The following is a 27,010-nucleotide window of genomic DNA, read 5'->3' as shown; positions in this document are numbered from 1 at the left end:
GGAGAGATGGCTCAGTGGTTAAGAGCACTGACTGCTCTTCCAGAGGTCCTGAGTTCAAGTCCCAGCAACTACATGGTGGCTCACAACCATCTGTAATAAAGTCTTAAAAAGTTTAAAAAAAAAAAAGAAGAAGAAGTCTACACTAGAAAGGTGCCTGGTAGCCCGTCAAATGTTTGGAAACTGAGCAGTATACTTCTGAATTACATACGTTGAAGGAGCAATCACAAGAGAAACTTTGAAGAAATTTTAGCTGAATGAAAGTGAAATCCCAGCAATGTGGAGTCGAGCTAAAGCAGTGCCAGCCAGTGGGCTTGTCTAGCTGGGGCCTTGGACCACGAAAGCTACATGAGGCCAAGGGCGGCTATGACTGCAGCCCAGGGCAACCGTGAATTGACTTAGAACATTGTAAGATGTCCTTTTCAATTTAAATATGCAGTTCTTGAGCATGAACTTAGCAGATGACACTGTCATATCTCAGTGTCAAAATTAGATACACGTAGCTTCATGGAACTTGGAGCTCTAAACAGCGATGTTTGAAAAAAGGGAATCTAAGTCAGTAATCTAAACATATACTTCTAGGAACTAGGAAGAACAACCAACCCCAAACCAGCAGGAAGGAGAATATAAATTGAAATTCATAGAAATTCAAATAGATTTATAAGAAAGAAAATGACTGCTTTTAAGGCCTCCTGAACCAAGGCCACATGGCTTCATATGTGAATCTTCTTGAATATTTTAAAAAAATGCTGGTGCTTCACACAAAAACAAAGGAGCTGATTCTTTAAAAAAAAAAAAAAAGAAAAGAAAAGAAAAAGAAATTGACTTGAAGCTGTGCGTGCGCATGCACACACACACACACGCATATCTTTAACACATATTGATAGAACTTCATGGAGAAATAAATGTAACAGAGATGTCACCTCTCTCTAAGGACAGCTCTAGCACACAGAGGTCCTGAGCAATTATGTCCTTAAACTAAACATCACTGCCTGTCTCAGGCTAACACTTGCCAGACAACATAAGAATGCATGTTCTGCTCAAGCACGTGTGGAGTGTTCACAAGAGATGGCATTCGAAGGCATAAATAAGACAAACCTGAACAAAGTCCACCCACTAGAAAGATCATGTATTAAACAAGAAATTAGTAATAGGGTAAGGGGATGGCTTAGTGAGTAAGAGTGCTTGCCATGCAAGCTACTAGACATAGCTTTGAATCCCTGGTACCCACGTAAAGCTGAGGCAGGCCAAGCTTACCTTGAACCCTGGTGTCTTGGCTCCGAGTGGCTAGACAAGTCCTGAGAATTCATTGGCTAGACAGCCTAGCTGAAATAGTGGGCTTCAGGTTCCATGAGAGATCTGACTCACAACAATAGTGGAGAAAGAAAGAGGAAGACATCCACTGTCCTCACTGGCTTCTGCATCCATACTTGTAGGCACATACACCCACATACACATGTACACACTTACCACACACACAATTGAAATTCACAACAGAAAGGCCAGAAAAAATCCAAGAGCATTTGGATATTAAACAAAAAACTTATAAATAACGTAAGTTGAATGTGTTCATTCATATAAAAGCATACACAGGAATGTTTATACAAACTTTATTCCTAACTATCCAAAACTGTAAGCAAATATGAACCAGCCCATCAGTAGGTGAATGGATAAACAAAATGTAATATATCCATACAGTGGGATGGTAGTTTCCAATAGAAGGGATAAATGTACAGGCTACAAAGTTCTGTGGCATTGTAGAAAATGCGAAATTGTAGAGGTGGTAAAGGTCACCAGTGGTCAGGGTTCTGGACTGGGGACGTAACTAGGCAAAGCAGGTTGTAAGGGCACTATTGTGTGTGATGCTGTAGTTATGTGAACATGACATCATACACATCTGTCAAACCCATAGAAGTAGACAGTACAGAATGAACATAGCCCGTGGACTGTGGATAAAATAACATGTCAGTGCTGGAATAGGGCTGCACTGCCTCAGTGGTGTCATATAGTAAGGCATGGATGCCGGTACCAGTGGTTCACACTAAGGGAGCTCTGTTTTTTTTGGTTTTTTTTTTTTTTTTAATTAACTTGAGTATTTCTTATATACATTTCGAGTGTTATTCCCTTTCCCAGTTTCCGGGCAAACATCCCCCTCCCCCCTCCCCTTTCTTATGGGTGTTCCCCTCCCCATCCTCCCCCCATTGCCGCCCTCCCCCCAACAATCTAGTTCACTGGGGGTTCAGTCTTAGCAGGACCCAGGGCTTCCCCTTCCACTGGTGCTCTTACTAGGATATTCATTGCTACTTATGAGGTCAGAGTCCAGGGTCAGTCCATGTATAGTCTTTAGGTAGTGACTTAGTTAAGGGAGCTCTGTTAACTGTCACTCTAGAGCCTCCAGAGGAGTCCATGCGACAGGCTGACTCAAACATCAAAGTGGAATAGGTTTAAGCAGGCTTTACTAGAACAGAAAAAGTGCAAAGGTAGTGCAGAGCTCCACACACTGCATGCCCCACCACCCAGCCCCAGCTTCCTCAACCTCACACGAGGTATTGCATCAGTTGTAATTAGTACACCAGTGATTCATCATTAGCTAAGGTCCCTGGGTTTGGAGCTTTGGTTTTTTCCCATATTTCCTTAGTTTTTGCCTCATCCCTTTTCTATCCTAGAAGAGTACTTTGCGTTGAATTTTATCTTTCAGAACTTTATCGTCACAGTCTCAGCTAGGACAGTCTCAAAAACTTCACTAATTTTGATGATCTTGAGAGTTTAGTTTTGAAGGACACTGTTGGGAATGTCTGGGATTTTTGTCTTTTCAAGCTTAGACTAAGGGCAAGCATGATTGAGCTTATCTGTAATCCCAGAAACTCAGGAGCCAAGGCAGGAAGACTGTCACGAATTGAAGACATCCTGAGCTATATAACAAGTTCCAACCAGCCTAGACAACGTATAGCAAAAAACAATCTCTAAAAACAGCAACAGTAAAATTAGACTAGGCTCTATGCTTTTGGGATGGGGGTAGGAAAGATTGTGTAGGTAAAGGACCATTTTTATCACATGTGACAAACACAGCACTTTCCTGGCTTACCACTGCAGGGTTGTGGGACACTTCTCTGCTATAAAGTTTCTCTTCCACCCCTCTCATGTAGTCATCTTTGAAAGGGATCACATGAGTCTCTCAGGTTCCACCTGCCTGTGAGCAGAGCGTGCCAGAATTGTTTGCAGTCCTGCTGGGGAGGTCTGTCCTCTTCTCTCATTCACTTTTTTTAAAACATGTTTGCTATTCTTGTCAGTGTAGAGCATGTGTAGTTATTTTGTGCCTTGGGTTGTACAGTATTGATTTATTGTTCAAGCCTTTTCAGCTTTGCACTCAAGTTCTGCATTGGCTCCAGGGTCCCTTTGAGTTAGCTCAACCATTGTGCGTTTTGTTTGCTGGTTTGCTGTTCATCATTTCCCTTCCTGGCTGGACCAGATGATTCAGGCTCATGCTTTACATCTCTCAGCCTCATCCATGAGGTGGCCACATGTCCAACGAAGCCTTCTCCTTTACTGAGAATGACCACAGAGGTCACAATCTGAGCATGAGGCATTACACATTTTTAAATGCCACAAGTCCTTAGACTTGTTCTCTTGACATGAATTCCACACAGAATCTTCTGGAAATTTTGGTTTAAGTCTAAAACCTTCAAAGATATTATATGAAAAAGTATATTCAAAGATATTATGACTCTCAAGGCTCTGAATTCTCACCAAAATGGCCTCACCCCATGTGAGAGGCTTCTGTGCAGTGGTGCTAAATCCATGGCTATTTAGAATTGTCATTCACTTGCTGGTCCCAGGCAGCTCTCCCAGCTTGCAAAATGTGTGATTCAGAAGGAACCTTGACCATCTTTCCTGAAATCCAGGGTGATAATATTTCTCATGGACCGTTGTGCTTCCTCCTAGTGTTCCATTTCCAGGTAAACCCTAAGAGCAGTTTATACAGGTCTTTAGGAAAAGACAAAAGGAAAATCAGAACTTAGCAAAGAAAACGTTGAGTGAGAAATACATGCCTGTGTGTGGGATGTGATAAATAAGTGTGATAAGTAATTTGAATAATGAGGTCCGTGTGCCACTGAAATTTTGTGAATGAATGAATATGACACATGAGATTCACCTCAGAATAATCTACTGTGGGGTAAAGGGATAGATACAAATGAAGGAGTGCCAAGAGTCAGCAAGGGTGAAGCTCAGTGATAGGTACACAGAGGTGTTGTGCTGTGCTCTGTATTTCTGAGTCGATTTGAAATTTTCCATACTATCTATATTTAAAAATCTTAGAAATAAGATACTTACGTGAATTTGTTATCCTTATAGAACCTAATTTTACCTTCTCAGTATTATTTTAGTTTAATTTTACAAAAAAAAAAAAATTTCACAGGTAGGCAGCTGGCTCAATGAGTAAAATCCCTGACATGCAAAGATGGCATCCTGAGTTTGAAGCCCAGGAACCCCTGTAAGAGCTGAATACGGTGCACACAGGTCTAGAGCCTCGGCGCTATGAGATGGAGTGTGGAAAAAGAGGAATCCCCAGAACCCAGCCACAGCAAACAACCAGTACAAGACCCATGTCAAGCAGGTGAAATGTGAGGATCTATACCTGACTACCACACATGAACCTTCACACACACACACACGCACACACACGCACACACGCACACACACACTCACACACTCACACGCACACACGCATGCACACATATACACACACTCGCGCACACACACACGCACACACACACATATACAGACACATACACACACACACACACACACACACACACACACACACACACACACACACACACACACCACTCTCACAATATTAGAACTACTCTCTCAGGAAACGATTTCTTGAATGTGTTCCCAGTATAGAGCCATCCAGCTGCTAGAGATCCAGTGGATACGCATGATCCTTGCTGTAGTATACAGTTTTAGGAACAGAAGAGCCGCGAGAAAGTTCTGCTAAAAGCATGTCGGAGCTAAGTAGGCTTAGACCTCATCTGCGTGGTGATGTGCATGGTAGGAAGCGAAGAACCCTTCCGTGGTTTCTGGGGATATTTGTGCTGCTCTAATGCACTGACCTTGGTAAATGGGTTTTAGAATATACTGTGTTTACATTGCTTTTTCAATTATGACCATATAACAAACATTGGTCAACTTGGGCTTTCTTTTCCTTAAATCGTTATCTAAGAGGATGCTTCCTGACTGTAACTTGAAAATATGCCCTTAGTGTAGGGTTTCCATGTGTAGGGAATCTTCCTGGAACAAGTAGAGAACATGCTAGAATCATGGGGGCTGGCATTAACCAGCACTACTTCTAGCAGTTTACACATGGCAGTTCTTTCTTCTGCCTGTCCTGTAAGTGCTACCTCTCTTTTAAACTCTAGTTTATGTATGTGCACATATGTGTGTGAACACTTGTGCCTTAGAACATATGTGGCAGTCAGAGGACAGCTTGTGGGAGCCCTCTCTATCTGGGAATCAAGTCATCAGGGCTTGGTGGTAAGTGACTATGCACTAAGCCATCCCCTGGCCCACCTCTGCTTTAATGATAAGGAAACTTAAGTTCAGAGAAAACAGTTGACTTGCCTCAACAGATAAGGCAAGACACTTAACTATATGTGACTCAACATCCACGCAGTTCATTACACACCACTGCTTCTTCTGTAGGTCTTCTTTGAAGACTAGCTGAAGTTTTCAAAGAAGTCTTCAGGGTGCACCTAAGAGTAATTACAAAGATAGCTAGATCTGCCTTTAAAGGTGCCTCTTTAGAGACGTGCTTTTCAATTGTCCTTTATTTGCCCCGGGAGTTTAGACACCTGGAGCAGTAAGCCATGGGCAGATGGATGGGACAGATACACATTTCTGTTGTTAAGTGGAGGAATGGCTATTGTGACGGGGGATAAGAAAACGGTTGATTCCCTGCATCCCCAGGCAGTGAGCTTATCCATGAAGCTAAGAGTACCTTGTCTTAACTCCAGACTGTGGTTTCACTATCCCAAGCTTCTCAGACACAACTGAAACACCTACATCTCCTTAACTAAGAAACTCGTAATGTCCAGACTACAAGATTTAAATACAATAGAAAGACCTAATCCTAATCCATCATTTACCTGTGAGAGGATGCAAGGGAAGCAAGGCTTTAGGAGGAACAAACATTCCATTAAGACAATGGCAAAACCGCACAACCTAGAGAAATAGAGACAACGCACTCCTGAGAAAATAAGAAGTAAGAGCTCTAACTATAAAGAATTGCAGGGCAGACGATTAGCAATTCTACACCAAGACTTACGAAGAAACAATGAGCACGTGAGCCAAGAAGCCACCTAAGTCCACAGTGGTCCAGAACTTAGATTTTGTTTTCTTTTAAATTTTTAAATTGTCTTCTATACAGCTTTCTTCCCATCATCTCCACACTTCACTAATACCTTTTGTTGTTAAGGACCCTTCCTGGTTCTGCTGAGAAGATACCTATCCCATCTCAGTGTGTCTGTGAAGACGCCATTCCTAAACACTTAAGTGCTTTTGAAACACTCTATGTGCATCTTGAAAGAGTCCCGTGAGCTCAGACAGCCTCCCAAGTCAGTGGTGACCTTCTGTCCTAAGCCATTTGGCTTGGCTAAATTTTTTTTCAGATGACAGGAAAGTTGTCTCCACTGGTATTTAAATAGAGAAAATATGTCACTCCAAGACTCTGACCACTGTACCCTTCTGAGCTACATTCCAGATGCGGGTAAGAAGATTATCTGACTGTACACAACACTGAGCTTAGTGTCCTCTGGTGTGTGCATTCCATAGACAGTATTGTTTGTTAGTCCATGATGCTGACATTTTTTAAATGAACTAGCTAATTGAGAGGATTTGAAGGCCTCCCAGTGTATAATATAACATTATAGAGGTGTGATAAGGAAATGACATTCTTCCTGTGTGTCCCCAGGGCAGCTGCAGCTCAGGCGTTACTATTCTAAAAGGGTTTGTTGTTTTAAGGTAAGTTTTGAATGTAAGACTTAGTCCCAGTACTAGAAAGGCAGAGAGACTGGTGATCTCCAAGTTTAGAGCCAGTCTGGTCTACACAGTGAATTCCGGGTCAGTCAGAGCTTCCTATGAGACCGCATGTCCTAAAAAATAAAAACGAATAACAACAACAACAGTAAAAAGAAACATACATCCTGAACATTACTTCCAGTTTCTCTTTGTGTACACGTAGTTGCTTTCTTCTCCAAGAAGTAAGGATGGCTCACTTGAAGTTAACAACACACTCTTACACATCCGGTCTTCACACTGTGAAAGAACTTCACAGATTATCTTGAGAATGAACACTGACCTCACAGAAATGCCCATAGCAAGTGAGGCTCCAAACAGAACTCCTCATTGTCAGGTTAGTTCACATAAGAAAGGGAAAGGGGAAATTGTTTTTGAAACAAATCCCTTCCAAGGAACTTAAACCTGAAGCCTGTTACTCTTACCTACTTGGCCAAACTCCAAAACATCCAGTTTGCAAAAGGACATGGAGAGTAGATGTCCTAGTATGTGTGACCTATTGAAAATGCTGTTGTCAGTTGCGATTGACTTCACTACCGCCCTGCCTGCCCCTAAGGGGCATAGACACGGTTCTGTCCATTGGAGCTGTCTGCCCTTCTTCACACACCTCACGCACTGCAGTTCCAAATACCCAGCTGTAGGCAAACCTGAACAAAGGTTTGCTTTCCAAGTGACTAGGAAACTGTGTTGTGATGTAAAATGCTTAATTCCTTCCTCCTGTGGGAGAGGCTGTAGTACACAGTGGGTTCTATTGCTGTTGTTGTTGTTTGTTTGTTAGCTCAGCCTGAGTAGTGGCATTCAGCTCAGGTGTGATGATGCACACCTTTAATCCCCGAGAGGCAAGTGGATCCACGTGAATTTGAGGCCAGCCTGGGCTACAGACCAGCCAAGGCTACATAGTGAGACCCTATCTCAAAGAAAGTGGTTTCCTTTCTGCTGTTCTACTTGCATTTTACTTGCCCACCAACAGGGCATATGGAGAGCATGTATGGAGAGTAGGTGTCCAATAAAGCTGTCACATATGTACCAAAACAATATACTGCTCATCGGCCAGCCACCTGACAAAAGTTTCCCATTTATCTAGTTTAGTTCATTATAGTTTTAAGAGAATTGCATGTTAAATGTTTGGTCTGCGTTGGGGGGTGGGGTGCAGGTGAGCCAAGCTTGAGAGGAAAGAAGTGCTATCCAGAAGCTCGAGTGTTCCACCGTAGCTTCCTATTTATTCAGCCTTCATTTCTGAGAGCCCTTGCTCAAACAGACTGAATTCCTGGATTATGGCCTCATGTGGACTTAAATACACACACATTACATACCCTTTTCTCACTAATCAGCCTGACACATTCCTTTGTTGGTAAATGGTTCCAAAGCAAACACTGTCAGTGCACCTAATTACCAGGTTTGTGGGCTGTGCTTGGCAGTCCTGTTACATCCTGTTCAACAACAGAGGGCAACAGCCTTGGCTGGGCCACGCTTGGGGAGGGAAGAACTCACCCCCACTGTCTATAGTCTTTTTAATGATATTTCCTTTCTGTGGCTTTTCTTGGGAAGCAGCCCACTCAAAGAGGATTGCAATAAGGTGTGCGATCTTAGAAAGAGCCAAAGGAAGCCTGGGCTCCTCTTCCTAGGTGCCGTTTCTGGGAAACCACCTGCTTCTGTCTGCTGGCTGCTCTCTGGGGAGGATTGAAATGCTGGGTGCTTTGTTGATCGCTCTCTGACATACTTGCCAGGATTTAGAACCATCAATGTCTACAGGAAGGGCCTTCAGAGACCATGTAGGCATCTAGGGTGTGGGAGAACAGTCCAGAACATGGATGACAGGAGAAAGTAAGGAGAACCAAGATGCAGTTGTTCTCGTCTTCAGTCCCTGACTGCCCACCCACCCTTGTCTTGATGTACTTGCTGCGCCAGTGAATGGTTTGCTGGATTGGAAAGAAAGAGAACAAACGTCTCAGCACGGTGCTGGGCGGTTTGGCAGAGGCATCAGGCAGACTTATTTTCTTTTGCTAAAACAAAAACAAAAAAACAAAATGCAAAGAATAACTTGGTATATAACATTGCACCTTGGCTGCCTCCATATTCTCATGTCTAAACACTTCAGAATGTCTGCTAACACAGACAAAACTTGCAGGAAGCACTTGGGCTGGCCCCACCCTGTATGCCATTAGCCTCTTGATAAATAAAGCTCATTTATTAGCACAGCCCTCACGGTGAGGGCACCAGTGCCTTTGGATGCCTCAGTAGATTGCTGTCAAGACACGTTCCTCACTGAGTTTCTAGTTAGGTATCTGGGTTACATGGCCTTGTCTATACACGTGCCAGATGACCTCACTGTCTGTTGCTTGCAGAAGAAAGTGTCCATCTTTGTTTAAAATCATGTTTTTATTTTTAACTATAAAAAGAATTGGTGCTCACTAATAGAAGACACAAAAATATAAAGAAATTCTTTTTTTTTAAAGATTTATTTATTATATATAAGTACACTGTAGCTGTCTTCAGACACACCAGAAGAGGGCATCAGATCTCATTACAGATGGTTGTGAGCCACCATGTGGTTGCTGGGATTTGAATTCAGGACCTCTGGAAGAGCAGTCAGTGCTCTTCACCGCTGAGCCATCTCTCCAGCCCAAGAGATTCTTTATACATTATTTTTTCTACATATATTATTTATACATTTATATATGAACATATAAAATGGAGTCATGTTGAAATGTAGTCCTATATCTTCCATTGAGAATATATCTCTGACTCCAAATATAATCAAATTCAATCTATAAATGTTTATTGGTGAGTACTTTAATTGCTTTAAAAATTATTAAATCATAATATGGGCTAGAGAGATGGCTCAGCTGTTAAGAGCACCGACTACTCTTCCAGAGGACCTGGCTCAATTCCCAGCACCCACGTGGCGAGCGATTCACAATTGCTTATAGCTGCAGTTCCAGGGGACCCAACACTCTCACATAGACATCTATGCAGGTGAAACACCAATGCACATGAAATAAAAATAAACTATTAAATCAGAATATACTGTGTGAAAAACCTTTCAATAAGATAGATGGGGGAGAAGAGAGGAGAGAATTAGTAAAGACATGCTAGTTCATGGAGGCACCAATGGGAAAGGGATGGACATGAATATGCATCTTTAACTGCCACTTGGCTGCTACATGACCCCTAACCTGTCACCACCCCTGACCTCTCAGGGAGATGGTACCAATTAACAAAATGTATAAGTGGTGTTTTTTCTAGGCCAGAGTTTTAGCATTTTTATATTTATACTTTATATGATATTTTATATATTGTTCTATATAATGTTCCAGCAAGTTGACTGATTTTGATACTCTTTATCCAGGGAGCTTAAGATACAAACTCAAACTATGATTCAACTTATCCTTCTGTAAGATGTGTTTAAGAAGTAAGCTTGTTCATGTTTGCTTACTGCCTGGGGTAGAGCAGGAGAGAGTAGCTGAGTGCTCGGCGAGTAGCTCATGAATGGTGTAGAGCAGGAGAGAGTAGCTGAGTGCTCGGTGAGTAACTCATGATTGAGAAGTGACTAGATCACTGGGTATTTTACTTTAACTTATTCACGCTGTACTTAAGTGATTTTAAAGTTTTAAATCACAGAGTCTTAAAATTAGCTCTTAAACTATTTTAGGAAGTTTTTATTTAAGTAGACATTACCATTAATTATATGTGACTTTTTTTGAGTATTGGCTAACATCCTGTCATATATTAGGGGCAGATGTGTTTTACTGGGGCAATGAAGCCTCTAACGTCAAAGAGAGAAGATATTAAATGTTTGAGCTTGGCTGAACTACTCAGAAACTTAATTTCGAAACACCTTCTAGGTTACTTCTGTTACTTCTTAGTGTACACATTTTCTTCCCCCTGGGGCTGTAAATAAGTAACCTGAATACACAATGGGAAGACAGGCCGTATTTACCTTTCCATACAAAAAATGTTGACTCTGTAGACAGAGCAGTTTGTTCTGAAATTAACTATTTTGTGCTTTTAAATTACAAAAGGTGCAAAAGTAGCTTTGTTTTGTAATGTATGTTTGTATGTTGTAATTATCTTCTACACACTGAATTTCGAGAATGGACATGGTAGTGTCATGAAAGTTGTCATTTAAAAAATCTTTTTATTTTAACACCTTCTCTAATACACTATCATATTACTGTGTCTTCATTAAGTATCTTAGGGACTCTGACCATTGAACCACTCGATAGTGCTTCAGTAGAAAACATTCTTGTTCTGTAACCAACACTAGTAATTGTCTCTTCCATCCCTGATGCTCTCAAAAACCTTAAACTGCACAGAAAGACTTAGTGGGCACGGTACGTACTCATGCTGTATGAGTGTTGGACCAAAGTGGACCAGCACTCCAGACCCATGGATAATGCAGGAGCCACCTGCTAAGAGCTCACATGCCTAGCAGAGGCTGGAAAGCCATCCAGCACCACACCTGCAACTCATGGGGCTTCAGGCCACTGACCCAGTGGCTTTATCTATCTTACCTTGTGGCCAGAGCACTATCCCTGAAATTTGGAAGAGCCACAAGCCCATCTTGTGGAATGGGAGACTGCTACCCTAAATTAGTCTCATTTTTTGGTGTGTTTGCCAGTAATTTTTGTTCCCATAACCAATGGGAAGAAACATGTAGCCTTTTGATGAGAAAACAAGAAAAGACAGCAACACACGCGCGCACACACACACACACTTATGTGAAAACCAGAAATGCGTGAATCATCTTACAATAAAATTAGTAACATAGTAGACAGACTTAAATAATGGCCCTGAAGCTGGTTCAGATCTCAGGTCCAGCCTTGGAAACATACAATGCCACTGAGCTTGCATAGATTTAATGTAAACTGGAAGTTGTAATATAGGAAGATGATGAAGTGTGGTACAGCCATTCTGTAAGAAGGGAATTCACCATACTTCCTTTTCTAGGAAGCAGATCATTGGTAGTAGGGAAAAAAGGAAATTTAAATGAAAAAAACTCAGCTGGAAAGCAACTTACATCAGCCATCAGCGAATGGATAGAAAAATCTTCAAAACATAGAGTGCAAAGAGATGAACAGATTTCTCTGGCAGAGAAGATAGTGTCTTCAATTGCCAACCAGGACTTCAGAGTCACAGATGATGTGACTGTCTAAACTTCCAATGAGGGAAGTGACAGTCTCCTCCACTGTCCAAGCCTATTTATGGTAGACTTAGGAGAGAGACCTGTGCATATTAAGGGACCTTTTCTACCTAGGAAGTACCAGAGTCCCCTCTCAGGCCAACTCCACTGCAAAGAAAGTTTCTCATCTCAGTTTCCCTCTCCCAGGCCAGCAGCTCTTGCTCAGGCCACTGCCTGAGACGGTCAGGAGGAAGCCAGGCCAATGATTGGCACAGCTGTTGCTACAGCCTGAACTGAAGAGTTCCCCAGGGATCCCTATCACTAGACTCGGAAAAACATGAGTAAATTATGTAATGTCATCTTGTTAAAAGAATGGGATCGGTGGCAGGAGATAAATACGGAATAAAAGCCATAACTGCTTTGTTCCTTCTAAATTCAGTAACCAAGATTGTATTCCTAAACAACTGGGTTATTTTCTGAGCCCTCTGTCCATTTTCCACCATACTCATGCTCAAACTTTCCCTTGCTTTGGCTCTACTAAGTGATGAGCTCAGCTGTGCTGAGTGGGTCCCAGTCAGTCCTAGATGAATTACTTCCTTCAAAGGCATCTTTCATAAATAAAACTTTTCTTTTAAATTAAAATAAAACCAGTGAGTCAACAGAAGTGCAGAGGAAGCCAAGAGCATCTGATGTCATCTGCATCACCTTAACTGCATTCTGCACTCAGCTCGCTCTCTCCCAACCAGGCCTTCCCAGGGGTCAGAAATCTGTACAGAGAACCACTGCTCCATGTCTGGTCCCAGTCACCACAGCCATAGTGTGTCCCAGTTCTGGCAACAGTGGTAGAGATGTTTAAATCCTCCTGCAGTTCTTGTATTTTTCCTAGCGCTAGAACTATATTGTCCTGAAGTAATCCCAAGTAAAGGTGAGCAATTTTTTTGAGAATAATAGTGACTACCAGGTAAACCTTAAGATGCAGATTTAGTGTCAGAAGTATTAGTTTTCCCCTTTCCTCCGATTCTCTTGCATTCACATCCAATTTGTTGTGTTTTTAAACTCGTCCTAGAGTGTGGCCAGGACTTCTCTCCCAGGCCACAGACTAGCAGGAAGGACTTAATAAGCATTTACACAAAGGATGATGGTGAGTTAATGTCCCCAGTGGGGTAGCAAAATTAACAAATGAATTAATTAACCCTTGTTTGCATTCTATTTTGAATCCAGATTGTAAGTAAAGCTTTTGTAATAGGTATTAGCCAAGCTTAGCTGACAAACGAAGTCCAGGACCAAAGAAAGCCCAATGCTTTGTGGCTTCCAATGAGGGAAGCTCCTCTTCCTTAATTAACTCCGGCTTAAAGGACAGATAAAAGCATCATTATGGGACATGCCAATTGTCTTCCCGGAGTTGAGGTGTGTATTGAATAACCTGAAGAACTATGTTGTATTTGGCTACTAACTGGAGGAGGGCCAGAATTCAAATCACAGCACCAGAATCAAGACCAAAGCTTAGGAGCACAAAAGCCACCAGTTAGTAGTTTGTATTATATCCATTAACTTAGAGACAATAAATATGGGAAAACAAATAATGCCTAACTCAAAGCACAGTTATTTATGGGTTTTAAAAAGCTAATTTATCTACACACACACACACACACACACACACACACACACACACACACACACACAGACCACCACCACCACCCTGTAAAAAAAGGCCAAGTAGAAGCTGCCTGTTTTAAATTTCAAAAGGAAGGGTTGGGGGAGGGTGGGTTGTAGTCACATAGCGTGGCCTCTGCATTTGTACTTGTATGTGTTATGTACTCTCTGCAAGGCCTTTGCTCTGCTAACCAAGATGTCCACATTCCTTGTTCTCTTCCTCCGGTCCTGCTGGTAAAATTGAAGGGTGTTTGGACTGTCAGATTTCTGGTCAACCGAGAGTAACGTCTCCTGATGGCAGTGATAGGCCACTGCTTGCCTCACTCCGTTCATCAGAACCCACTTAACAGCCAGTTTCTTATTAAAATTGCTTGTCACCTTTTCATTATTGTAATCTCTACTTCCTTCTAAGAGCAGCCTCCTCAGTGTTCTTATTTGTTACATTGTGTTCGTTCATTTTACCTTCGCACCTTTAATGACAGTCTGTGTCTTCCACTGAGCAACTTGCAGGTATGTAGATGCACAAAGATGCACATATACAGATATATAGGCTTAGTCATACATTAAAGTAACCAGGAGCTACCTGACTTAGCTAAAAGATTAAATAATCTCCCTGCTTCATTGGAAAGCTAGTGCTCACTCACGGCTGTATGGGGCACTTACATAGCAGCCTGAATGGCACTGGGATGCTCATAGTGAATACTTCTTTCTGCTGCTCGCTCTGTTCATTATGGGCTCTTGAGAATGGAAATCAACCAAAGGCTCTATACTGCTCCGAAGGCCCATCCTTTGCTTGTCAGAAAGCCAACAAAGTGAAACCTGAATTTTAGTCCAAATGAAATATCTGAGGCCAATGCCTGAGCTAAAAATAAAAATGCAGCAGGAGGAGAACTTAACAAGAATGGGCAGGAGCATTGCTGTGACCTCTACGGGGGCAGTGTCCTTTTGCAGTTTCCTGTGACCTCCTTCTCTGGAAGGAGGGGGCAAACGAAGCCATCAAGCCTGTGTCTAATTGGTCTCACATCATCAGCATTCCGGAACAGGGAACAGTCTGCAGCCAGGAATTCTTGCTGCTTTGCCATAACTTTTGCCCTTGGATGGATGCAGCTCAGTTAGTTTGTAGCAGGTTCTGGTCCTTGGATTGGATGGCCATAATGAAACATGTCAGTTCGGTCTGTGGTGATTGGGTTTCTAGATTATGAATGCCTCCCTTACTTGCCATGGACCAATAAGATAATTTTTAGATAAAAACTGTTTATAAAATGGGTAGTTTTATTCCAAGGAATACTTCCTAAGAAGGAAAATATGATCTGTATTGTCCCCAAATAGTGGGTAGCCCCTACACCTCTCCCAAAGAAGAGTGCACAGATAATTACTAATATTCTGTAGAACTGGCTTCCAAAGAAGCAGATCTCCAGTCTCCTTTCTGCTCCTGCCAGTTTTGCTCTGCCCAGGACTAGTACCGCCCTGCCATTCCCGGGTCACCTCAGTGCAGCTCTGGAACAGCCTATACTAACTTATGTAACCTACCGTATAGTTTAACTAACACAAATAAACCACACTAAAGGAATGCAACACACCTTCACTGGGCTGAGCCTTTCTGGAGAGGCTGTAGCCAGTGCTCCTTGGCACTTTTCCCCCACAGAGCATGGGGAAAGGAGAATGCAGGTACCCAATTGCTTTTACTGCCTGCACCTCAAGTCTGCATTTTGGAAGACACTTTAGATATCAGCTTACCCAAATAGTGAAGAGAATAAGGTCAGAAGAAAAAGTAACTTGCCACTGTCCTGTGACATGCCCATGCCAAGCTGACCCGAGAACTCAGTCTCGTACTCTGGGGTTCTCCCTCTGCAGTAATGTTCTGATGGGAGAACTCAGTCTCGTACTCTGGGGTTCTCCCTCTGCAGTAATGTTCTGATGGGTGCTGGGCAGATCCTCATGGGTGCTCTACCGACCTGCTCTCACAGCGGAAGTTGCTGAAGCAACTTCAGAGCTCATAAAAGCAGTTTATTTTATAAAGTACATACAAAAGTAAATTGCCTTTGATTTGTCTCATGGTCTGGGTAGAGTATGAAAGAATAGAAAGGCCTCAGAGAAGTCGCCCAGCAAATCTGATTAGCAAAAAGCTAATAAGTGCAGCTGAGAGCTAGCCAGCCAGGATGGCTCTGGGTTAGAGTTGAAAAGGCACTGAGTTGGTAAAAACTTGAGTTACCAAATGATGTACAGTGTTCTATCATGGGTGTTTATATCACGCTTGGTTTTACTTACAGAAACAGAATCTCAATCTTACAACTTTCCCGCCTCAACCTCCCAGAATGCTGAGCTTATAACACATCTGCCTTTCCAGTGCCGAGAATCAAACCTAGGGTCTTGTTGGACATGCTGTCTACAACTGACATACGTCCAAACCTCCTCACTTCTTAAATGAGGTTCTAAATAAGGTCAGAAACAACAGCATGGTACTAGTTTGTTCAAGTATTTTTTATCACATGTTTTACTGAAAATAAGTTGTTTTGAGAATGGCATGGATAAGAGTACTGACCTTGTTGGTTGGTAAGAATGTAAGCCAGCAGGCGGGAAGGTGCCAGTTAACCCACTGTGCACTCCTCTGGGAATTCCTTTCAAGATGTTTAGGTCAGCGGCTTTCAGCAGGTATTTTGACCCCACAGCTATTGTCAGTATCTGTAGCTATTGCTCATTGCCATAGCTCAGGTTGGGGGAGAGTTGCTTTGGCACTGGGTGGGGGTGCTAAGCACCATATAGTGACAACAGTCCCTTGCACTGAAGAAGATCCCACCTAAAATGTCAGTGGTGCCAAAGTTGGCACTCTGGCTTAGTGAAGCAATGCACATACAAGAAGGAAATGAGAAAATCCATGATGTGCCTTTGGCCAGCAGCAAACACTCTGCCTGCAGCTGCATCCTATAAAGATATTTTGGTTTTAGTGGCTTGCTGCATAGCAAGGGGACTCAGACATATAGACGCTGGCATTCATGTTGCCTGTTGCACTTTTTAGTCAGAGATGATAACTATGACAGATTTGCCATGTATAAAAGACAGACTTCTGAAAAGTTGGGTAGGGTGGATCTTACTTTCTTTTCACTTGAGGTAGAGAGATGAGTGTCTGTAAAGGTGCACATTTGTGCTTGGTACATGCGAAAGTCAGAGGTCAACCTCAGGATCATCCTCAGAGTCATCCACTTTGGTTTTTAAGACACAGTCTCTCATTGATTTTTCTAGACGGGCTGGCCAATGAGTTCAGGGATCCTCTAGTCTCTGCCTCCCCTGGGCTGGGACTCTCCCCTGTGACAAGCTTGTATTGCCATATGGGGCTAGGAATCAAGCTCTGGTCCCCAGCACAAAGGGAAGGGCTGCAAACACTGTATGTACTGAGCCATCTTCCCAACTCCTGAGTCACATTTAAAATAGTCAAGGAACTGTTAAACCCATGGAGCCAACCATTTCCCCAAGGATGACCGATCTGTGATAGAGACCTGTTCCCAAGGAAGAGTAGAGCTGTGTGCTGTTCTACACATGCTTGCTTCCCCTGCACCTCATACTTCTGTTACAGACGTTTATTAATTTCATATATGAACAGATGTTTCCTTCTCTTCCCTTTTCTGCCATTTTTTTCAAGGTTTTTGTTGTTTATTTGAGATAGGGTCTCACTGTGATTCTAGCTGGCCTGGAATTCTCTACATAACCCAGGTTGGCCTCAGACTCACAGAGATCCACCTGCCTCTGCCCTGCAAGTGCAGATTAAAGGCGTGTGCCACCATGCTTAGCCTGCCTTATTCTGTAGAATGAAAATCAGAGCGTGGTGGAAGGAAGCTAATGACGGATTGTCTGTGTTTGGGAATGTTATTGATCCATGCATCCATACCACAGATGAAAAATGCCTCCAGGGTTACAGATTGTTAGGAAATAAGACTGTTCTGTTTCGAGCGCCTTAATTTCTTTATCTCACACTTGTTTCAGTTACTGACCTTTGGTTAGACCAGGCAGGTGCACAGGTCCTCCATCACTCCATAGGTGGTTTTTGCACCAGAAATACCTGATAAGACTCAATCTCTTCCTTCACTGCAGGCCTGGTATCAGCAGAGATAAGGGAGTGGCACTGGGGAACTGGGTGTTTCCTCTTTATCAGTCGCTGCCTTAGGACCATGGCCCTTGGTGTATAAATCCATGACCAGCCCTGAGGAAATTCACTTGATAAAGCTACCATTAGAGTGTCATTTAATGATAGGAACTTACAAAGGTGTGACCCAATGGGGACAAAGCCACTACCCAAAGCTAGGGGATAGCTAGCCCAGACAGAGGCACTAGGAGACCTGGCTCTGACCTTCGTCCTGACTGGCAGAAGCAGAGGGGTAGGGGATAGGGAGGGTGTGGAGGTGACCCAGCTGTGTCCAGGAAGGAGCAAGCATCAGAGTCACCTGTAGGGATGTATTCTGTTTGCCTGGTCCTTCCATCTGCATTTGCTCATTGCAGGCTCGTGCCAAGTATGATTTGGAGGAAGTTGTGGTCAGCAGCACCAGAAAAAAGGCAACTGACTCATCAAGGAAGCAACAGTCCACGCAGGCTGTCCCAGCTATAGAGACATTAGTGACTTGACACTGCTTGTGCTGTATATATTTGCTCGGATAGCTAGCAGTATAGCCCTCAGTAGGAACCTTGACTTGTACCGTGGCCCTGAGTCCCAGTGACAGCTCTATCTGCAGCTTTCTGTGTGCCTAGGAGATGATCACTAGCCCTTTGGGAAACTTAGTTTTCTGCTCTGTAAAAGGAAGGGCTTGATGGGTTATCCAGACCACACAGTGACATCAGTGAAGTCAGGTTTCAGAGAGGCCTCCCAGAAACGCCTGAGGGGCACAGCTTCTCCTGGGCCAGGAACTGCTGGACACTTTACCCATGATCTCATTCAAGGCCTGCAGCATCCCAAGGTGATGGCTGCTCATGTTATCTCCATAAGCCTATGAAGAAACTGACGCTCACCAGGTGAGGTCACTTGCTCCAGGCCTCATTTGGTCTGCGGGGGTAGCAGACCAGAAGCCACAGGCTGGGTGGCTTAAAAATGAGTTTCTCACAGCTGTGGGGGGAGCAGGGGTGGTGGGGGGAGTGCTGGAAGGTTCAGAGCAGGGTGCTAGCAAGATTTGGGTTCTGATGAGGGTTTCCTTACTAGCTCACTGATGGCTTCCCATAGTGCACAGGGTAGAGAGACACTAAGACATTGAGAAGCTCTGCTTCTTGCATTAAAGACACTAAGTTAATTGGACCAAAGGCACACCCTTACCTTAATTAGAACCTACATACTCTGTCACCAATAGGAGTTACCTTGGGGGGAACCGAACTTCTTTATGGGAACCCCAGGGGGTCACATCAAGGATAGGGAAACAATTTGTGGTTCCTCAGATATTATCGTGATAGCAACTGTCCCCTCAGATAGGAGAGCTGAGCTGGGAATAGGTACTGCTGGGGCAGGAAGCCTTTGTTGGCCAGCTCTTCACCAGGCCTTCCCACCAACTCCAACTCACTGCCCTCTCCACAAGGCATGGAGGGGTCAGTGGGAAGACCCTCCTGGGGCCAAGCCACTGAGTGCTGCTCGGTGGTGCAGTAGGTTAGACACTGTCCCAAGATAACCCATACCCCAGATTGAAAAGCCCAGATGAGGGGCTGGGAATTTAGCTCAGTGGTAGAGCGCTTACCTAGGAAGCGCAAGGCCCTGGGTTCGGTCCCCAGCTCCGGAAAAAAAAGAACCAAAAAAAAAAAAAAAAAAAAAAAAAGAAAAGCCCAGATGAGTCCTGAAGACAGCTGCATGTGACACCAGTCCAGGACCGAAGAAGATGGTGTAGTCAGCCCCCTGGCCTCCTGGGATGAAGGGAAAGTCCTCCATCACAGCTCACGTGTGGCAGAAGAGAGCTCCACGCACATGAGCAGTGCTGAGCAGCCGGGGTTTAGTCATTACGAAGAGCTCCACAGTGCAAACAGGCTGCACTGGTGGACGCCTCTGCAGACTCCAGCAGGCCAGACAGGCAGCTAGTCATCCACCTGGAATGCGTCCTCTCCATAACTTAGCAAAGCTGCCCTGCTGCTGAGAAAGTGCTTCCTTCCCACTCTGGCTGGTCCTTGTTCACACTTAGGTCATACAGGTAGGCCTTTAAAGGTGGGAGGAGTTTCCTGATTTTAAAAAGGGCACAGAGTAATGGGCCCCAGGACATCATGCAGAGAATGAAAATGTCCATGTACCTTCCATGAGAACTAACACATAAAAGCAGTAAGCTAAGAGGGCTGACATAGAACGCTCCCTGGCATATGTTGCAGGGCTGCCACAGCAGTAGGCTACATCCTCAGCCACTGACCCTAGAGTTTCTACTCCTTTCTCTCTGTTGTCACCGTTAACAGAGTCACTGGGTCACTGATGACTCCCTTCACCCCAAGCCAGTGTCTCATGAGGCTGGTTCTAATCCCAGGAAAGTTGTGTCACTAGTGAACTCTTAACACTTAGCCTTTTAAAAGCAAACGCAGCCCCGGTCTCTCAGTAATGCCTCTTCCCAAGGACAGGGATGTCCAGAGGAATGAGTAGTGCCCCAGTGACATTCCACACAGGCTTTGTGCTCTGCAGTCTTGCTGATCGCTTCTGTGCTTGGCTTTTACAGATGCGAAAGCTGTGGATCTGTCTTCCATTCCGAGTGCAAAGAAAAGTCTGTCCCCTGCCCACGGTGTGTCCGACGGGAGCTGCAGAAGAAGCAGAAGTCCTTCTGGCGGCAGCTGAATGTGGATGAAAGCCTGGAGGAAGCCTGCACCATGTTCGAGCTGTCCTACCAAAACACCTGACTGACTGCAGGCCAGGCTACGCGAACCACAACTACCCAAGGGGCTGCCCATGCCCGTGCACAGGAGGCTGTCCCTTCTTCAGCTAGATGTAGATAGATAAGTTATTTATTTATATTATATACACCTATACGTCCTGTACGTATGCTCTGTATAACTCATTGTCCAAAAAGTCCACAAAGATCCTGTGGCTGAACTCCTACAGATAGCTGAGGTACACTTGGCCATGAAATTCAGCTGCTTGCTCCCAGCAAATGGGATTGACACACATTGCTCTGTAGTTCAGACCCTTTACGCACACTGGCTTATCTAAGGCCAGTCTACTGCACAGGCGTTGGAGGAAGCCTCTCTCGCAGCAAAGCTTTGCTGGGGAAACTGAGGTAAGAGCCACTGTCATCTGCTTCACAAGGCCGTCTCTGGAACACAAGACTGTTTCTGGATACTTCCAGGCCCCAGGGTCCTTGGCAGAGTGGGAAGAGTGAAGCAGAGCCACACCTCTTCCTCCAATAGAAAGCAGTGGGAGCAGAGCTCCCCTGGGTTTGAACGTAATCCCTGAAAGTGAGAATGAAAGTGAGGACCTCTGTGGCCAATCACTGCACGTCCTCCGTCCTTTGGCTGGTACAAAGCCAGGCACCTCCCTTCTGATGAGACTCCACAATGCCTGCCAGAGAGTGCTCACGGGCACCTAGGAACAGTTCTCCAAGCAGAGCATGGAGGACATTGGTCAGGTTTTCCATGGTGCTGCCCAGGGGGAAATGTTCCAGGATTGCGCTCAAGCATATCAGTGCATAGCCTGCTAGGTAGAGTCTACTGCACGCATCTTGGAGGACACGATACTTCCTTTCCCAGAGTCCTCCATCAGCAGTGCCCACCTGTCATTTGATGTTTTATTTCTCCTTCTCCTTCGCAGCACTTTTGACTGTTACTCAGTCCACATAACTACTCTTCTTTGTATTCTGGGTGTTTTGTTTGTTTGGGATGGGGACATATTTTAAGACAGGGTCTTGCTGTGTATCCCTGGCTGGCCTCAAACTTGTGATCCTGCTGCCTCATCCTCCAAATGCTGGGATTACAGGTGTTTGCCACCATACCTGGCTTTACTTGTTTCTAATTATTTTTTAAAAATATTTAAAAGTAATTATATAATTATTAAAAGTTATTAAGTAACATTTTGAAAAATACAAGCCTAAACTATTAAGAAAATACCAAACATAAGTAGAATTAATATTATTGAAATGAGTAGATATATACATATATAATTGCTATCTCACAGTAACACAAAGAGAAACTAGTATGGTGGGAATGAGATGTGAATCACTTCGCTCTTTGGAGGGTACTGAACTCCCACTGTGATCCCCTTGTAAGAGCCTGTGTAGTTGTCACTGATGGCTGCTAGGAAGGCACTGAGACCTTGATGGCCAGCATCCCTTCTACCTTAACTCTTCCCACGGCGGGAAAATGTGCTCACCAGGAAGTACTTGTTTGTGTCTTTCACATGGAGTCAGTGTCGCCCATTGCCACCCATGCTTCTGTCCTTTTGGATTTTCACTGCTGTTCAGACCTGGGGGAAACACCGGCTCACAAAGAACATGGTGTTTCAATTCCAAGTTGCTCCCACGGGCACCAGCTCTTGATGCTTCTGTCCAGTAGGAGACATTCAGCTGACTTGTGCAGTTACAGGCAAGCATTTCACCTCTTGGCCCACACCATTTCCGTTGGCCCCAGACCACACAGTTCAACACCACACGTGCGTTCATTTCCTAGCTACCCAGAAACCATAGCCGAGGCATGAAACTTGGTAAAAGGCCAGGGCCCTATTTACCAGACACCTCACGGTGCCTTTTATAAACTTGGGAAGGCAGGTTGACACCAGCTCACTGGAGTGAGTGGTAGGGAATGTTGCACATAAAGGACAAGGGTGGGAAGTCTCAAATACTTGGCAAACAGGCAAACAGATTTGAGTATCTCTCTTCCTCCTCTCGTTAGTGAAATACAGTATTTATATTTTCCAGCCTCAGAGAAGAGAACAGAACATGATCTTTCACTGGAGAATTCTAGACCTGCTTATTATGAAACAGATGTGCTCCTGTGGCACAGTGCCTTCTCTCTCCACCCCCAGTCCCCATCACCGTAGCTTTGACCTTTGCTGAAATTACTGTATCTGTGGTTCTGACTGTCAGAGACGCCATTCCCAACACACCAAGCACAGAGACCTGAAGAACAGAGCCCCCACCCCAGGTTCGCCCCATGTCCTGCCCCAACTCACAGGTGCCCAAGATTAGACCTAATAAAAACCGAGGGTGAAATCTGGATCCCTGCTCAACATACCTGAGTTGTCCCCACTGCCCCTTAGAGGGCCCTGCTGTGTGTAGCAGACCTTTCCCTGGACATTGCTTTCTGTTTATTTTTTAAGGGAAAAAGATAAACGCACTGTCATTCACAGTCTGGAACTGGAGCGGTGTCCTGCTACTTCTGTTTTCACTCTGTCATACATCCCCATAGCCTGGCCCACACCAGCTCTGGCCCACAATAGCGATCTCTGCCACCACCACCAGAATCTGATAGGACACCGTGGAGCCAGCTCTAGAGTTGAATCTGCCATGAAAATTCAAAATTGCTATTTTCAGCCCAGAATGCCTTAGAGTGCATGAAGGCCTTTACTGTTTTCAGGTCTAACAAATTACTTGGTACAGTGTTAGGTAATTGTTCCACTGCTTAGAAACCATTGAGACAAAAGCAAGCCTGTGGATTTCCACCTCCTTTTTTTCATCTCAGTAAATATCAGACACGTAAAGCATAGTGGGAAATGGTCCATTAATCTCCTAGAGCTGCTAGCAGAGCCCAGGGAACCGCTTTTCACTAAACAGCCCATTCCCTGGTGTGCACAGGAATTCCCTCCTGCTAATGCCAGAAACTCACGTGTGACATCGTCCAGCCTGGGGGAAGTATTGGCACCCAACCCCACCGTTGAGAAGCCAGTTCCTAAAATAGACCTGCGTTTGCACTGCAGGAGGAAGGCCGCAGGGTGCTCGAAAGGCAGTCAGCTACAATGGCAGCAGAGTTCTTTCCAGGGCTGGCTGTTCCCAAAGTTGGAAGCAGCCTTGTAGGAAAACCATATAAACTCTCTGTCTTCCCCTTGACTTCATGTGCTGAATAACAGTCATCTTTTGGGAGTTTTTACATTCGATGAGCTGAAAGGTTAACTGCTTCTTGATTCTTCTATAATAGGCCTGTACCAGAGAGAGAGAGAGAGAGAGAGAGAGAGAGAGAGAAACAGTGCCTTGGGATTCACAGGTTCCAGTACAGTCTGAAATAGCCCAGTGTTGTGATTCCCCTCAGCTGCCCTAAACAAAGGTGTCTGTGTCACTCCGTCACTGTGGCTGAGCTGCAGCACACCCTCGGTGAGGTCTGGCCTCTGTCTCTGCTTGTCATGTGTGCACACTGAACGTGAGCACTGACAGGTTGCTTTCTGCACCTCCTCTAGGAGGCTTGGCTTCCAGCCCTGCAAATTTATTCTCTCTCTGTGGACCAGAAAACTCCAGATACAAACGCCCTATGAGAGCAGGACCACGGTGATGCCACACACACACTGAGCACCAACAGCAAAGCCCGCTGCCATCGAGGAAGTAGACACACATTCCGCTGCTAGCTCAGGGGCGAGCCCTGACCTCTCGCCCTGCAGATCAGCCCTCTGTGCTCTCCCATGCATTGTTGAAACAGCCAGATTAGGAACTAGTCTTTGACCCTTGGCTGGAATACTGCCTGGTTCCAACACAGACTTTTATTTTATTGTTTGTTCTTTCTTGTGGTAAATAGAGAAGTGTGCAATTTTGTTTTGGGGGTTTTCTACACTACTTTTCATCTTCTGAAAGGATGTGGAGATATCAGGAATTTGAGACAGGGGGAAGAAGCTAGCCCTTTCTTCCTTGGCCACTTTCTCCCTGGAGCCACTGTCCTTTCTCCTTATCCATCCTTTGGTACGACTGACTCAGCAGTGGTGGGCATTAGGAACTTGGTTCACTGCTCTGCCCTTCCCACTTGCCCCCAGATACTACAAGCTACATGACTAAGCCCCTCAGCTAACCTAAACAATGCTGGTCTCTGTCACAGAGACAGCTTCTTAACAGTTAACTCTCAGCACCCAGTAGTCTCTCTCTGTAGGCACTTCTGTCCTCTCTTTGGATTCAAAACTCTCTGACTCAAGAACTTTTTTCTGGTATATTTTAGTGGGCGCAGGACTAAGATACAAACTCTACATCACTGTAAAACTCTAGGTGAGAGAAAAATGTAGATGAGCCTGTCCAGCATTTGTCAGCATGTTTTATGTAAGATGGGTTCCTGGTGACCGTGGCATGTAGCACTGTCTCCATAAAGTAGGCTCTGCTGTGATGGGAGGCACTGGTGAGTGGGACCCAGGCTGCTCTGCTGGGGCTCCGCTCTGAGGGAAAAGAGGTACTGGCTGCTCGCCATTTTAGAAAGCTCCCTGGTGAAGCCGCTTGTTTCCCTGGCCAGATGAACAAGACACCTGCAGCAGCTTTTCCACAGTTGGGTCTCTCTGGCTGGCCATGGAGACTGCACACCAGCCCTCCCTCCCTTGACTCCCTCGCCTGCTTCCTCAGCCCTAGGCCAGACTTGGGCCTCATGCTAAGAAGCCACCTAGTGAACAACTGGCCAGTGGCCCTTCCTCCCCACTGTTGTGTTTCCCTGTAGGAGTGCCTTATAGTCTAGTCTAGTCCCTGACCCACTTGAAGTCTGCAGGACCCCTCAGCCAACTATGGCTCCCTTCACATTCCCCTGCTGGCTCCTCTTCAGCACACAGTCCACCCAGAGCCTGTGTATTCTGAGACGCAAGTCAGACCTTCCACCTTCGCTTAACCCGGTGCCTTAACTTCACAAGCAAAGGGATTCACATTGCAAACGTGTTATCTGAGTGAGACATCAGGTTCTTCGGTGCCATTGGCACTTTTACCAGGAACTACAATAGGCATAATCATACAATGTTTTGACCTTATTTTTATGATGTTTCTTAGCCACTCTTTGTTTGCTTGCTTTCATTAACCAAACTCAGGAGAATGTCATATCACCAAGGTCAATGGGGAAAGAAAGGAAACTAGCTACCCAGAATTGAATGTCAAAGCCTATGAACTAAGTCTTTATTAGGTTCAAAAGTGACACCAACACAAGGATTTTTTCCCTTCACTGTATAAAGATTCTCTTTACTTGCCACCCGTGTTCCACATGGGAGGTGGGAAGCCTCGGGGATGCTCAAGGATGACAGCGTCCCCATGGCATCCCTGAGCAGTCCACCCAGCCACCTGATCAGGCACTCACAGGCTCTGCCCGTGGTCAGCTGTCAGGCTCGGCTGTAAACAGTGCTTAGCCGGCTCCAGGGAATGGTAAAGGAGGAGAACACCAGAGCGCAGGTGAAAAGCAAGAGTGTGGTGGTGTGGATGGGTCCTGTACGGCTCGTTCTCAGGCGCCTGGATCAGATCCGAGACGATTCCCCTGCTGCTCATTCGGTACAGAGGCAATTAGGATTCTGCATTTGAGCTGCTCCTTCGCTCTGTTAGTCATTCGTAATAGCTAATGTGCTAGTCCATGTGGTCCCTGTTGCCTGTATTTGGTTGCCTTTTGGTTAATTTATCCATATTTTTGTTTACATTATTTTTAAGCTAGTAACTGTAATAGTGTAAAATCGAAGTTGTGCTGTTGATGGGACATCCTGGTGTTTCCGTGGTTTTTTTACAGTTGTCTGTCACATAATTTAAGTGCTCCTATTCCTAATGTATAAAGTTCTTCCCTCTCAATAAATGACAATGGAAGCACCTTCTCTCCTGTTAACTTTATTAAAAATTTTTTTCAGGAAATGGGGAGGTGAGCCCTTGGCAAAATCAGGATTTGAAGTCTGTTGAGAGCAGGCTGTTTCCTTTTGTGAAAGGAGAGGAGGTAAAGCCGTTTTGTTTTAACTTTATGTGTGAGAGTTCAGCCTTGCGTTTGTGTACTACACTCATGCTTGGTGCCCAAGGGGTTCAACAGAGAGCATTGGATCCCCTAGAACTGGTTTTACAGATAGTCGTGAGCCACCATATGGGTACTGAGACCCAAACCCAGGTCGTCTGAAAGAGCAGCGAGTGCCCTAACTGCCGAGCCATCGCCCCAGCACTACTGTTGTTTAAAATGTCTCTTACATCTGGACTTATACCCTTACAGTGTTCTCAGCCTTTTCTGTGTTTACAGAAAACATCATCAGAGTTTGTTTTCTGTTGGTGTGATAAACACCATGGCAAAAGCACCTTGGGGAGGAAGGCGTGTACAGGCCAACCTAATCTA

General features: G+C 44.7%; 1 protein-coding gene across 11 annotated transcripts in view; it reads left to right on the top strand.

Annotated features, from left to right (window-relative positions):
- Positions 1-26,503, top strand: part of Plekhm3 (pleckstrin homology domain containing M3) — a 159,082-nt gene extending 132,579 nt beyond the window's left edge. For 10 of the 11 annotated variants that reach the window (XM_017596816.3, XM_039084591.2, XM_017596815.3 and 7 more), the window contains one exon: positions 20,506-26,503. In XM_017596816.3, coding sequence (XP_017452305.1) covers positions 20,506-20,683 — 178 coding nt within the window. In that variant the 3' untranslated portion in view covers positions 20,684-26,503. Of the gene's footprint in view, positions 1-14,095; positions 19,638-20,505 lie in introns of those variants that run through there. The other variant, XM_039084589.2, reaches the window with a different exon arrangement.
- Positions 26,504-27,010: the final 507 nt, after the last annotated feature.

The sequence above is a fragment of the Rattus norvegicus genome, chromosome 9, assembly GCF_036323735.1.
Source record: "Rattus norvegicus strain BN/NHsdMcwi chromosome 9, GRCr8, whole genome shotgun sequence".
Lineage (NCBI taxonomy): Eukaryota > Metazoa > Chordata > Mammalia > Rodentia > Muridae > Rattus > Rattus norvegicus.
This window is presented reverse-complemented; position numbering and strand designations above follow the sequence as displayed.